This window comes from Oncorhynchus nerka, linkage group LG15, assembly GCF_034236695.1.
Source record: "Oncorhynchus nerka isolate Pitt River linkage group LG15, Oner_Uvic_2.0, whole genome shotgun sequence".
Taxonomy (NCBI): domain Eukaryota; kingdom Metazoa; phylum Chordata; class Actinopteri; order Salmoniformes; family Salmonidae; genus Oncorhynchus; species Oncorhynchus nerka.
This window is the reverse complement of record NC_088410.1, coordinates 41,499,872-41,514,623: the sequence shown is the minus strand read 5'-3', so window position 1 is coordinate 41,514,623 and position 14,752 is coordinate 41,499,872. Positions and strand designations below refer to the sequence as shown.

Here is a 14,752-nt window from a genome sequence, read left to right as displayed (position 1 = left end):
CAGATACAGTTAAGCTCCTGATCTTATTGAGTTGACAAGCTGGCTTTTCCAAATCCATTTGAAATCATTTTTCTGGGGTCAATAGCCAACAGTGGGAATAGATTAGTGCTCCTTTAAAAGTGTGTTCCCTGCAAAACGATCTTGAATCCTCCCTCTATTGTCTCTGTTTTCTGCAACTGCCAACATCAACTGCTGGGGCCGACATCGAGCTGGGCTGCTCAACATCTTGAGCTGAATACCTGCTGGATGTACAGTAGGTGAGCAGAACCTCTCCTAACTGGACTGCCTCTCTGTTCGGATCTCTCAAACCAAACTACTAATCTCTATTTGAGATTCGCTCATCATCAATTCATCCATTATCGAAATTCACTTGGCTATCACCGAAACCTCCAAATTCACTTGGCTATCACCGAAACCTCCAAAGTTTTGCTTTGTTAACCTGATCACACATACAACCCTCTGTGTGTAATTTGACACATGTGCTCTTGTCCTCAGGAGCCAATGTCCATGCCACAACGGTGACAGGATATACGGCGCTGACGTACGCTTGTGAGAACGGATGTGGCTGAGGTGCTGCTGCAGATGGGGGCTGACCTGGTGAGACCTCACCCTCTGGCCTCATCTCTATGAAGCACAGTTCATGTCAATTCACATCCTTTTTGCATGAGTTGTTCACACGTTTGCATAAGTGTGGGTGTGCCTCCCAAATCTCACCATATTCCCTTCATAGTGCATTACTTTTTACCAGGGCACTCAGGGCTCTGGTCAAAAGTAGTGCACTTTATAGGGTATGCGTCAAACACAAGGCCTGTGGGCTGAAACTGCCTGTGAAACAATTCTATCCTGCCCGTGGAATGATTAGGGTTGTCAATTCATTTTGGCCTGCTTCCATACTGCCCCGCGATGAGCTGCCACAGCAAGCACTGCCAACGTGATGCACGCCAAACAGTAGTGCATTGCCACACACTTCCCAGACACACACACACTAGAGCCAGCCAGTGGGATATATCATATCATTACTAATGGCACTGACCAAATCTCCTACCGGGCCAAAAGTTTAAAGGGTTATAGGCTTAACGTCCATGCCAAGTTAAGCTTCTGAAGATTCATTGCTGTAGCCTACAGAAAATGTAATCTTGCTTGTCAACATATTGTAAAATAAAGGATTCACACATGGGTATAAATGACTACTTAATGACAATAGGACACACAAGCGAGTATAAATGAGTCAACAGTTGAGCCATCTCCTGATGCGCTTGCATCTTTGAATTCAACGTCAATTACGCCGCTTTTGTATGTCCAGTTAACAGCTCGCAGCGGAGGGAAAGTGTACATAGACACATGCCACAGTCCTGGCTAGGCTACTAAAATGTTGCAGTCTGGCTTCGGTTTTTAAACTTGACAATGAATCAAAACAGAAAAAACGGTATGTATTCATTTGTGAATGTTCATCACCCATTTCGTATGATATAATCCAAATTTTGAATTTGTAACATATGTTACAAATTTGAAAAACATACAAATATTACGAATTTGAAAAATGTATAATATGTTACGAATTCTAGCTAAGTGGCTTACGTTTGCTAAGTCATTGGGGAAAGGGTTAGCTACATGGGTTAAGGTTAGCGTTAGGTGAGGGGTTAGCTAAAAGGGTTAAGGTTAGGGTTAGGGGAAGTGTTAGCTAACATGCTAAGTAGTTGCAAAGTAGCTAAAAAGTAGTAAGTAGTTGAAAAGTTGCTAATTAGCTAAAACACTATAGATGTCCATGATGAGATTTGAACTCGCAACCTTTGGGTTGCTAGACGTTAGCATTGTACTCCCACACATCCACCCCAACCAACCACCCTACTTTGTTTTTGCCTTAAGTAAATCAAATCAAATGTATTTATATAGCCCTTCTTACATAGGCTGATATATCAAAGTGCTGTACAGAAACCCAGCCTAAAACCCCAAACAGCAAGCAATGCAGGTGTAGAAGCACGGTAACCATCTGTCTTATGTAACCATACAGTACCAAACTGTAATAAAATATCATACTAAATTAAATATTCCGTATTATTCTGTATGTAAATCCGAAATGCTCTGAGACCAGGTTGGTGATTGTTACGAATCCCTTTTGGCCCGACAGTCTAGGGGGGGGATGGTAATGAGACCCGTAACATAACTCATGCAAATTATTATTGTGACAAAGTAAAAGTGTGCACGAAATAACCACGACAACAGAAATCTACCGTCAAACTCTAGGTTTATTTATAAACACACGGTAATGGGGGGAGCAGGAAAAGGGGCTGAGCTGGACCCAAGAAAAGAAACAATAAGTATTCAAAAACACCCCTAAGCTAGACTAGCCTACTTTAACAACAACTAACTAACCAAAAATACAGTGGGTGGTCCGCCCAGTTCTAACTAGTGTATTTAACAAAGTTCACCTACGGGTAGTGTATGCCCATGGGCGACTTGTCTTGGTTTCCCCCTTTTCCCACCAGCAACAAACACCATAACCCAAAAACAATACTCACAGGTGATGACAAAGTGCTATGAGGTGCTTAAACAAAAGAAAGGTTAAGACACAAAGCGAGAGTGAAACACAGAGACCTACAGACATGGCATTTACAGAGAGTTTGAGCTCTAGAACAAACAAATGATGGGGTTTTTAAACCATGGGGAAGGAACTGTGATAGGATAGGAAGTAGGAAGAGGTGTGTCTTCTGATTGATGATTGATTGTTGACTGATTGGGGAGTGATGATTTTCACCTGTGAGGGGAGAAGGAGAGAAAAGAAACACACACACAGGATAACTGTATCCGTAACAGTGATCCATCCATGCAATCCATAAAAACAATAAACATGTTTTATGTTTAAATGTTTCAACGACCTAGCTACATTTAGGTTATTTTGAGTTTTGATTAGAGTCACAGCATATTATGCACATCTAGCAGCAAAGGCTGGACACATTATTTATCTCTTCTTTTGTTTTAATATGCTAAATTGCTCTATACAGTATCCTACAGTATGTACATAAGTAGGCATAAAGGTCTATCTTTTTTTCTAACTAAACAATGGCCAGTTTGGGTGGCAATTGTATGCATGTTGTTTTGTAAAAACAGACCTAATAGACCTAATGTCTGGCCTGCAAATTTGTTGTGTTTTTTCACTATGGCCTGTGTGCTGATTCAGTTTGACACCCTTGTCATAGGGAATAGGGTGCCATTTAGAGCGTAGGCTGGGTGTTTGACACCCTTGTCATAGGGAATAGGATGCCATTTAGATCGTAGGCTGGGTGTTGTTTAGATGCATGACTGCTTGAATACGCTCATATGTTTCCATGTGTCTGTTTTACTCGCTCCTGTTTGTCTTGCAGAGACATGAATGGGAGGGGGACAGAACCCCTCTAATGAAAGTCAAGAAGGACCAATGTTTGGCGGGCTCATTTGCAGAATCCAAAGTGTCAGCATTGTGTATCCTACTTTTGTGTCAAATAGTTATGAAGAAATTGTGGTCAGTTAACAAATACTATGTCTTGTTTGATTTTTTGGGCCCGGTTCTAGCCAAGGCCAATGTAAATATGCATGTATTTTTTGCTAATAAAGTCTTACAATTGGTAACATTTTTAGCTGAATGCGCATGCATTTAGATGTTATTGCGTGTTGTATATTTTCAGTCACACTGTTGCATGAAAGGAGATCCATGAAGTTAACATCGACAGCATCTCTAAGCCTGAGTTCCTGTCGAGTAAACCTAAGGAGGGCTCACCTAGGGAACTCGGCACTCACAATTCCATTTTAGTTCAGGAACTGAATGGCCATTCTTATGGGGAAATCAAATGTCTCATTCAACTGAATTGAGATTAAATTAATCTGTAACTCTTGACTTGCTCTGGCTATTCCCAGTACTGAATGGGGCAGTGCATTTCCTCAAAATCAAGGTGGTCCCTGACAGTTGGAAGATGGACATGAACGAGATATTAGAATCGTCCAGCAGCGACGAGGAGGACACGGAAGGAAAGTGAGTGAAGAGGAGAAGGAGGTGCTAAGGGTGGTCACACCATTGTGGTGTCCTACCTCCTCAACTAACCCAACAACATCCTGTCGGTCCCCGCGCAGGACCTATCCCCTCCCATGACACCTCTCAGGTAGGGACCGCTAGTTACTAACAGACAAATAACTACTGTACTTCTACAAACATGTTTGTTTATTTGTCTGGATGGAGTTGTATTGACACCAAGTTGATACCAAATATTGATACCAACTATACTTTTGTAATATCTCCTTACATCTTATGAGTTCCAAGCTCTGGCCATTGTGGAGCCAGACAGAGTCTCTTCTAACATTACAACACCTGCACCCGTCATCACAAAAGGTCAGCCCAACAGTAAATATAGGTCTAACTTTGTTAATTCCCTGACCAAGAAGACAACCTAACACCAGTAGACTACACAAGGCATCAAAGCGTTATAATGATTACTGTAATACTAGATGGTACAACCTTGTAACTAACTAGTTGTGTTGTCCTGTGTGGCTGTCTCAGGTGGCTCCAAGCAGAGGCAGTGCCCCCTACAGGATAACCCTGTCATTGCAGACAGTCCCTTCCACCCGTACCAGCCCTTGGAGTCCATTGTGAAAGAGACAGAGTGCAAGCTGATCTCCAGCCATAGAGAAGTCCCAGCTGCAGAATAAGATGATCCTCAAGGAGCAGTAAACTAAAGAGTAAATGAAGGCCGAAGGCCTGAACGATGACCCGGGCAGCCCCTTCGCACTTTGGCCTCCCAGCAGTCCAGACTTTAGTACAGCAGACTACCCCGACACCTCCAGCCCTGACCTGCTGATGCTGATGGTGAGTCAGCAGTAGATGTTGGGGCAGCAGTTGACAGGCCTGGGACCGGCCTTCTCACCCAGGCCCCCGACGGACTACTAGTGGCCTTCCCCCTACAGATCGTCACAGATACGCCGGTTGACATCATGGCAGATACAGTGCCTTCCAAAAGTATTCACACCCTTTTCAGCACATTTTGTTGTGTTACAAAGTGGGATACAAATTGATTTAATTGTACTTTTTTGTCAACGACTCTAACACTTGTAGAATTCTAACACTTGTAAAAAAATATATACATTTTTAAAAGGAAAATAAAACACTTGATTAGATAAGTATTCAACCCCCTGAGTTAATACACCCTTTGCAGCGTTTACATCAGTGAGTCTTTCTGGGTAAGTCTCGCTAAGAGCTTTCTGTACCTGAATTGTACAATATTTGCCCATTATTCTTTTTTAAATTCTTCAAGTTGGCTGTTGATCATTGCTAGATAGCCATTTTCAAGCCTTGCCATAGATTTTCAAGCCGATTTCTAGGCAAAACCACTCAGGAACATTCAATGTCGTTTTGGTAAGCAACTCCAGTGTATATTTGGCCTTGTTTTTTAGGATTTTGTCCTGCTGAAAGGTGTCTGTTGGAAAGCAAACTGAACCAAGTTTTCCACTAAGATGTTGCCTATGCTTAGCTCTATTCTGTTTATTCTTATCCGATGACAATACCCAAAAAATGATACAGCCACCACCATGCTTAAAAATATGAAGAATGGTACTTAGTGATGTGTTGTGTTGGATTTTCCCCAATCATAACGCTTTGTATTCAGGACACATGTTTTGCAGTATTACTTTAGTGCCTTGTTGCAAACAGGATGCATGTTTGGGAATATTTGTATCATGTACAGGCTTCCTTCTTTTCACTCTGTCATTTAAGTTAGTATTGTGGAGTAACTACAATGTTGTTGATCCATCCTCAGTTTTATCCTATCACACAGCCATTAAACTTTGCAACTGTTTTATAATCACCATTGGCCTCATGGTTAAATCCCTGAGCGGTGTCCTTCCTCTCTGTCAATAGAGTTACTGAAGGATGCCTGTATCTTTGTAGTGACTCTGTGTATTGACAAACCATCCAAAGTGTAATTAATAACTGCACCATGCTCAAAGGGATATTCAATGTCTGATATTTTTTTTTACACATCTACAAATAGGTGCCATTCTTTGCGAACCGTTGGAAAACTTCCATGGTCTTTCTGGTTGAATCTGTGCTCAAAATTCACTGCTCGACTGAGGGACTTTACAGATACAGTGGATTCGGAAAGTATTCAGACCCCTTGACTTTTTCCACATTTTGTTACCTTACGGCTTTATTCTAAAAATGATGAAATAGTTTTTCCCCTTATCAATCTACACACAATATCCCATAATGACAAAGCAAAAACAGGTTTTTAGAAATGTTTGCAAATGTATTAAAAATAAAAAACGGAAATATCACATTACATAAGTATTCAGACCCTTTACTCAGTACTTTGTTGAAGCACCTTTGGCAGCGATTACAGCCTTGAGTCTACTTGTTATGACGATACAAGCTTGGCACACCTGTATTTGTGGAGTTTCTCCCATTCTTCTCTGCAGATCCTCTCAAACTCTGTCAGGTTGGATGGGGAGCGTTTCTGCACAGCTATTTTCAGGTCTTTCTAAAGATGTTCGATCGGGTTCAAGTCCGGGTTCTGGCTGGGCCACTCAAGGACATTCAGAGACTTGTCCCAAAACCACACCTGCGTTGTCTTGGTAGTGTGCTTAGGGTCTTTGTCCTGTTGGAAGGTGAACTTTCGCTCCAGTCTGAGGTCCTGAGCACTCGAGTAGGTTTTCATCAAGAGTGTGCAAAGCTGTCATCAAGGCAAAGGGTGGCTACTTTGAAGAATCTAAAATATATTTATATTTGTTTAACATCCTTTTTTGGTTACTACATGATTCCATATGTGTTATTTCATAGTTTTGATTATTCTACAATGTATAAAATAGTAAAAACAAAGAAAAACCCTGGAATGAGTAGGTATGTCCAAACATAAAATAAAATAAAAAAATAAATAATATTGCGTGAACAGGTACGTTATATATTCAAAAGTATGTGGACACCCCTTCAAATTAGTGGATTTGACAATTTCAGCCACACCCGTTGCTGACAGGTGTAAAAATAAAAATCGAGCACACAGCCATTCAATCTCTATAGACAAACACTGGCAGTAGAATGGCCCATACTGAAGAGCTCAGTGACTTTCAACATGGCCCCATCATAGGATGCCACCTTTCAAACAAGTAAGTTCATAAAATGTCTTCCCCACTAGAGCTGAACAGGTCAGCTGTAAGTGCTGTGAAGTGGAAACGTCTAGGAGCAACAACGGCTCATTCCCGAAGTGGTTCCAAACTGCCTCTGGAAGCAACATCAGCACAAGAACTTCGTCAGGAATTTCATGAAATGGGTTTTCATGGCCGAGCAACCGCACACAAGCTTCATCATGCATAATGCCAAGCGTTGTCTGGAGTGAACTCTGGAGCAGTGGAAACACTTACTCTGGAGTGATGAATCACACTTTACCATCTGGCAGTCCGACGGATAAATCTGGGTTTGGCGAATTCCAGGAGAACGCTACCTACCCCATTGCATAGTGCCAACAGTAAAATTTGGTGGAGGAGGAACAGTGGTCTGGGGATGTTTTTCATGGTTCGGGCTAGACCCCTTATTTCCAGTGAAGGGAAATCTTAACACTACAGCATACAATGACATTTTAGACGATTCTGTGCTTCCAACTTTGTGGCAACAGTTTGGGGGAAGGCCCTTTCCTGTTTCAGCATGACAATTCCCCCGTTCACAAAGGGTGATGCTTTGTCGAGATTGGTGTTGGAAGAACTTGACTGTCCTGCACAGAGCCCTGACATCAACCCCATCAAACACCTTTTGGTATGAATTGAAACACCCAACTGCGAGCCAGGCCTAATCGCCTAACATCAGTTTCCGACATCACTAATACTCTTGTGGCTAAATGCAAGCAAGTCCCCGCAGCAATGTTCCAACATCTAGTGGAAATCCATCCCAGAAGAGTAGGGGCTATTATAGCAGCAAAGGGGGGACCAACTCCATATTAATGGGCATGATTTTGGAATGAGATGTTCGACAAGCAGGTGTCCACATACTTTTGGTCATGTGCTGTATGATTGTCTGTCAGGTAGAGTAGGTTAGAATTGAATACGAGACAACGTGTTTTTATGAACTTGGTGCATGAGGTTGTAGGTCACACCATGTTCTTAAGGCATTAAGGCAGCATGTCTTGTGGTAGAATGACAATGCACAAGTGGAGGCTGCTGAGGGGAGGGCAGTTCATAATAATGGCTAGAACCGAGCAAATGGAATATCATTAAACACATGAAACCAATTGTTTGATGTATTTAATACCATTCCACTCATTCCGGTTCATCCACTACAATGAGCCTGTCCTCCCAATTAAGGTGCTACCAACCCCCTGGAATGCACATCTCGTTTGGAACCAGTGCTGGAGAAAGTGTTTGCATGTTGCATCAAAATGCAGCATGAGTGCTATAACAGTTGTTTTGTTGTATGTATGGTTACATGCAAAGTTTGCCTTGCATAAGCCTGAACAATAAATAAACGTGGCTTGCCTTACAACTTCCCTGACTGTGGAAATCATACTTATACCGCCACCTTGTGGCTACAGCAAAGTCTACAGTCTTTAGTGAAACTGAATCTGTTTGATGAATCTCTTCAAGACAACTCGTAAAAAGATACATTTGGAATACTTCATGTTGCATGGTTGTTTTCCTTTGAATTCACATGGTGTCCCAAATATGGAATAAGAATCGATATGGGTCCAACACTGTTGACAAATGCTGTATGTCGTTTTATTTACTGTTCCAATATGAGTAAATAAAAAGTATTGCTGTGATTAAAAATGCTCGAGAATTTATCATCACATTTACACTGGGGTGTATTTGACTTGACGTCCTATTTTCAGAACACAAGAAAAGTTGGTAGTTTACGGGTAAAACTATTCAAATGTCACTGGGGGAACATTTTTCAAATAACTTTTATCCAATTAAACACTCATTTTGTCTCTTTTCAATGACGAAACTATGTGGATGCATTTTCGTCCAATCACAACCTGTAAGGGCAAAGATGATCTATTATATTGCCAAGATAACCGAGTGTCCTCTCTTAACAATGGAAATGCATGTCCTCAATGATTGAAGGCAGGCGAGATCAGGTGGGACCATTCTAGAAAATGAGAGGGCATATACGCGTGATAATAACATGTACAACCACGTAGTTTTTCTCAAAGTTGCCGGAATGCCATGTGCATCCAATTTACTAATGTACATTAGTACATTGTAACGGCCTAACCATGACGAGACTTCTATTCGCTCAAATAAGCTTCACGCAATTCGACACTGTCATGGACCTTTATACAAAAAGGGCTGATCTCACGCAGACAGATTTTGAGCGGAGTAAATGCTCTCGCTTCTTCTCTTCCTCTCTGTTTGGAGCTATGACTCACCAAATAAGGAGCGACAACACCATAAAAGGAAATGTATGGCTGTATATGGCGGAAAGTAGATCTCGAAAGAACGTTTCCCAAGATATAATTCATGCGCGCTAAAGGTGTTGCTCTTGTACATCTAAAATGTATTTTCAAAGGGAGACTATTTGCAGATGTTAATAGCATAAATGATCTATTTTGGAAGAGAGACTGGGAATGGTCAAGCGTTTTCGTTGTGAACTATATGTGATCGCGGAGTAATACCAATGGGTGTAAATCGAAATGTCCTTATGTGGAGAAGAGTAGGGGGTTGGGTTTGATTGATTAGTTGTAGGCGGAAACAACTTTTAACTACAACTTTGCACAGTTATGGTAAATTATATGCCATGGACAATTTCTTTCGTTTACACTAATCTGTGCTAATTCATTTGACCGTGTTTCCTAAAGCTCACAGAGAACACGCAACAGCACTATATAGCTAGCTAGCTAGGCTTTACTTGTTGATAAAGTCGTTAGCTAAATGCCATTTAACTAGCTAGCTATCTCTCGGTTAGTTGGATTTCACGACAATTTGCACCAACAAATTGAGGAATGGACAGTTTTTGAATAATTTCTGTTCGATCACAACATCGCTCATTTACGCATAAACCCAGTGGGTCCATCGACCGCGGCGGCGCGAGAGGTTTGAAGGCCTGGGGGACAGGTTCGGAATGTTGGGGGGAAACGGGGCAGGATTAGGTACAAGAGCAGGGGGCGCACGACCTGGAAATGGGACTGGGTTGACCGCTCTGCAAGTTAATAACCCAGGAACGAACATGAGTGGTGCCGAAGGTGGAAGGTTTGACGACCGAATCAGAGAATACTCAGCCGAGGTGGTGTACAGCGGCTCTGAACCAGAGTCCGACTCCGGGGATGATGATGATACCATGGGTTCAGCCGGGGACCGAAGAGGGGTGAAACGAGAGAGAGCTGAGATGGAAGTCGCTGCATCGACGACGTCTATGGGGCAACCCCCGGGAGGTTATGGTGGTGTCACGGGAGGTGCAACAGGGGCAAAGCCAGGCAAGAAAACCCGCGGACGAGTCAAGATCAAAATGGAATTTATAGACAACAAACTTCGGCGGTACACAACTTTTAGCAAGAGGAAGACTGGCATTATGAAGAAGGTTAGTTGTCAGTCATCTATCTCTCTGTTTTCATTGCAGACATGCTGCCAACCTGTGCTCATGCTCCCACACCTGCGCAGACGTTCCATTTCACAGCCACAAGTGTTGACGCTATGGTAAACATTCATAAAAACAGAAATGTGCTATTTGGTCTTAATTTAAGGTTAGGCATAAGGTTAGCAGTGTGCTTAGGTTTAAAATCAATTTTAAGAGAAATTGTAAAAATAGACGGGGGCTATGGTAACTAGTGATGACCTGACAGCTAACTAATTGATTTAACCTGTTTTTTAAATATTTTTTTTATCACTGAGTCATACTGAGACCAAGGTCTCTGAATTGCATAAATTACAGGAAAATGCACATCAAAATGCAAGCAGAAAGGAAAAACACGGTCATAAAAAACAAACGCATTCATCAGTAATGAGGTCCTCAATCAGCTTTCTGAATTGCGCTAGAAGCACCAGAACATCACATTTTGAAGATTGTTCAACAAATATGGTACAAGAATAATAATGTAATAAAGCACTATGATAAACTGCATCTAACTGCTTTAATGAAGTGGTAGCTGCATTCATATAGGTGATGTCGCCATAGTCTGTTCAGTCTACGCCCCGTCGGTCGTAATCTGCCTTCTACTATTTAGCGAGAGGCAGGACCTATTTCTATAGAAACTAAATTCTGAGCTTCTTAACTAACTCATCAATATGCTTTTTAAAAGATAGCTTTTCATCTATCCAGATGCTAAGATCATTTTAAGCACGGACACTATCTATATGGACACCATCCAAAGTACATATGCTTAAATCAGACATATTTTTATGCGCTCTAGAAAACCACATATACTTACTTATAGATGCATTCACTACTAATTTGACAAAGTTTTTCTGTAATACAATAAAGGCAGACTGTGATTCAGAGAGCCTGGTCAACCGAGGGGCCAATAGCATAAGCAACAGTATCATCGGCATACAAGGGCCCAGAATCGACCCCCTGCGGGACACCTTTCCAGGAAACCTGATTTAACACCATCAATAGAGATTGAGTTCTATCTGCCAAGTATAATTATTTTATGTGGTAACTTACAGCGAACTCATTTGAGTTCAATGGCCCCATTATAGATGATATTGATAAAACAATGTTTTCATGCAGGGTTCTTGATTAGGCTGTCCAGAGTAGCTACTTTTCATGAGCTGCTATATAGTTCCAGGACTTGATTAGCTTTGTAGAACAATTCAGCTTCTACAGAGGATCAATAGAGACTGGCGAGAAGAACATTTTAATGCATTCCAGCAATCACCTCCCCAAGTTATAGCCCAGTAAAAACCTGAGCATGCAAATACTTGCTGCCAAAGCCACTTTCTTTTCAAGGCAGCTCAAATATTGTTTGATCTGGCCTGTTTGGTTAGGTATGACACTATTTGCATTTAGGTTGGGTCATCATGTGTAGGGCGATAACCTCATCCTAGATAAGTCTGTCAAATGGGACTACAGCAGCAGCATGCATGTGTTCCTCAGGGCTGTGGTCAAGTTTTTAATGTCACAAGTGCACGGAAATGCCTTTCTTGCAAGCTCTACAAAATAACAAGGTAGAACAAAAACATGCAAAAGTAAGAAGCTGTATACAGGGACAGTTCCAATAACATATTTACAATATGCAGGGATACTGGAGTGACAGAGTTAGGTATGCATACGGGTAAGGTGACTAGGCATCAGGATATATGATAAACAGAGTAGCAGGAGTGTAAATGATTGTGTGTGTAGTGTAAGGTCGATCAATTAATCGGCAGGGCCGGTTTCAAGTTTTCATAACAATCGGTAATCTGCATTTTTGGACTCCGATTACATTGCACTCCACGGGGAGACTGCGTGGCAGGCTGACCACCTGTTACGTGAGTGCAGCAAGGAGGCAAGGTAAGTTGCTAGCTAGCATTAAACTTATCTTGTAAAAAAAACAATCAATCTTAACATAATCACTAGTTAACTACACGTGGTTGAGGATATTACTAGTTTATCTAGCTTGTCCTGCGTTGCATATAATCGATATGGTGCCTGTTAATTTATCATCGAATCACAGCCTACTTTGCCAAACAGGTGATGCTTTAACAAGTGCATTCGTGAAAAAAGCACTGTCGTTGCACCGATGTGTACCTAACCATAAACATCAACGCCTTTCTTAAAATCAACACACAAGTATATATTTTTAAACCTGCATATTTAGTTAATATTGCCTGCTAACATGAATTTATTGTATATATTTAGACTTAGGGATGGATGCCACTCGTTAGATAAAATACGGAACGGTTCTGTATTTTACTGAAATAAATAAAACGTTTTGTTTTCGAAATTATAGTTTCTGGATTTAACAATTAATGACCTAAGGCTCATATTTCTGTGTGTTTATTATAATTAAGTCTATGATTTGATAGAGCAGTCTGACTGAGCAGTGGTAGGCAGCAGCAGGCTCGTAAGCATTCATTCAAACAGCACTTTCCTATGTTTGCCAGCAGCTCTTTGCTGTGCTTCAAGCATTGCGCTGTTTTTGACTTCAAGCCTATCTACTCCCGAGATTAGGCTGGCAATACTATAGTGACTATAAGAACATCCAATAGTCAAAGGTATATGAAATACAAATGGTATAGAGGTAAATATTCCGATAATATCTGCAACCTAAAGCTTCTTACCTGGGAATATTGAAGACTCATGTTAAAAGGAACCACCAACTTTCATATGTTCTCATGTTCTGAGCAAGGAACTTAAACATTAGCTTTCTTACATGGCACATATTGCACTTTTACTTTCTTCTCCAACACTTTGTTTTTGCATTATTTAAACCAAATTGAACATGTTTCATTATTTATTTGAGACCAATTTAAGTTAAAATAAGTGTTAATTCAGTATTGTTGTAATTGTCATTATTACAAATGTGTATAAATAAATATCAGCCGATTTAATTGGTATTGGCTTTTTTGGGTCCTCCAATAATCGGTATCGGCGTTGAAAAATCAGTCGGTCGACCTCTAGTGTAGAGTCAGTATAAATGTGTGTGCTGGAGTGTCAGTGCTATTTAGCAGTCTTATGCCATGGGGATAGAAGCTGTTCTGAAGTCTGTTGGTGTCAGACTTGATGCGGAGACAAGTCTTTGGCTTTGGTGGCTGGAGTCTTTAATGATTTCCCTAGGTCTTCCTTTCACACCACCTGATAAAAGGTCCTGGATGGCAGGGTGCTCTGTCCCAGTGATGTGCTGGGCTGTCTGCACTACCCTCTGTAGTGCCATGCGATTGAGGGCGGTGCTGTTGCCATACAAAGCAATGATTATTTTTTAAATCTTTATTTAACTAGGCAAGTCAGTTAAGAACAAATTCTTATTTACAATGACGGCCTACCAGGGAACAGTGGGTTAACTGTCTTGTTCACGGGCAGAACGACAGATTTTTACCTTGTCATCTCAGGGCTTCGATCCAGAAACCTTATGCAGCCAGTCAAGATGCTCTTAATGTGTAACTTTTTGAGAATTTGAGGGCCCATGCCAAACCTTTTCAACTTCCTGAGGGGGAAGAGGAGCTGTCGCCATTTGGACAATTTTAAGTCCTTTAGTGATTTGCACACAAGGAACTTGAAGCTCTCAACCTTTGTTCGCAGGCTAGTAAGTGTGTGGTGAAGGAGATCATTTGGTTTGAGAAGCAGGGAGGTATTTAGGCTGGGAATTCATGTTTCCTACTCAAAGGGGCTTTAAGCTCAGGGAACTTGGCCAGTTATCTGTTAGGCTACCTAAACTGTACTATGAGTAGATTACATTAAGGCCTTTGCAAAGACAAAATGTCCACTTTTGTTATTGACCAAATACTTATTTTCCACCATAATTTGCAAATAAATTCATAAAAAATCCTACAATGTGATTTTCTGGATTTTCTTTTTCTCATTTTGTCTGTCATAGTTGAAGTGTACCTATGATGAACATTACAGGCGTCATCTTTTTAAGTGGGATAACTTGCACAATTGGTGGCTGACTAAATACTTTTTTGCCCCACTGTAAATGCACAACATTCTTCCACAGCAACCATGTTATTTTGAGGAAGCCTATTTTGATTCTGAGTTCGGACATATAAAGTTTATGTGAACTATTTGTAAGATGTTATTTTCTGAACTCCATTCACTCGTGCCTGAGCATTGAGTGAGACTGGTGCTGCCGGCACATGTGCAGATCAAATACACCGCTGCAGTTGACGTAGC

The 14,752-nt window shown here is 41.2% G+C and overlaps 1 protein-coding gene and 1 long non-coding RNA gene across 5 annotated transcripts in view; both read left to right on the top strand.

The window, feature by feature from the left end:
• Positions 1 to 1,290: 1,290 nt before the first annotated feature.
• Positions 1,291 to 5,831, top strand: LOC115143589 (uncharacterized). Its single transcript, XR_003865658.2, has 3 exons — positions 1,291 to 1,426; positions 3,363 to 4,360; positions 4,529 to 5,831. It is a non-coding gene; the product is annotated as an uncharacterized LOC115143589 (long non-coding RNA).
• Positions 5,832 to 9,620: 3,789 nt separating this feature from the next.
• Positions 9,621 to 14,752, top strand: part of LOC115142676 (serum response factor-like) — a 28,029-nt gene continuing 22,897 nt past the window's right edge. The window contains exon 1 of one of the 4 annotated variants that reach the window (XM_029682319.2): positions 9,621 to 10,522. In XM_029682319.2, the coding sequence (XP_029538179.1) occupies positions 10,067 to 10,522 (456 nt within the window). In that variant the 5' untranslated portion in view covers positions 9,621 to 10,066. The other 3 variants (XM_029682320.2, XM_029682321.2, XM_065001600.1) reach the window with 3 other exon arrangements.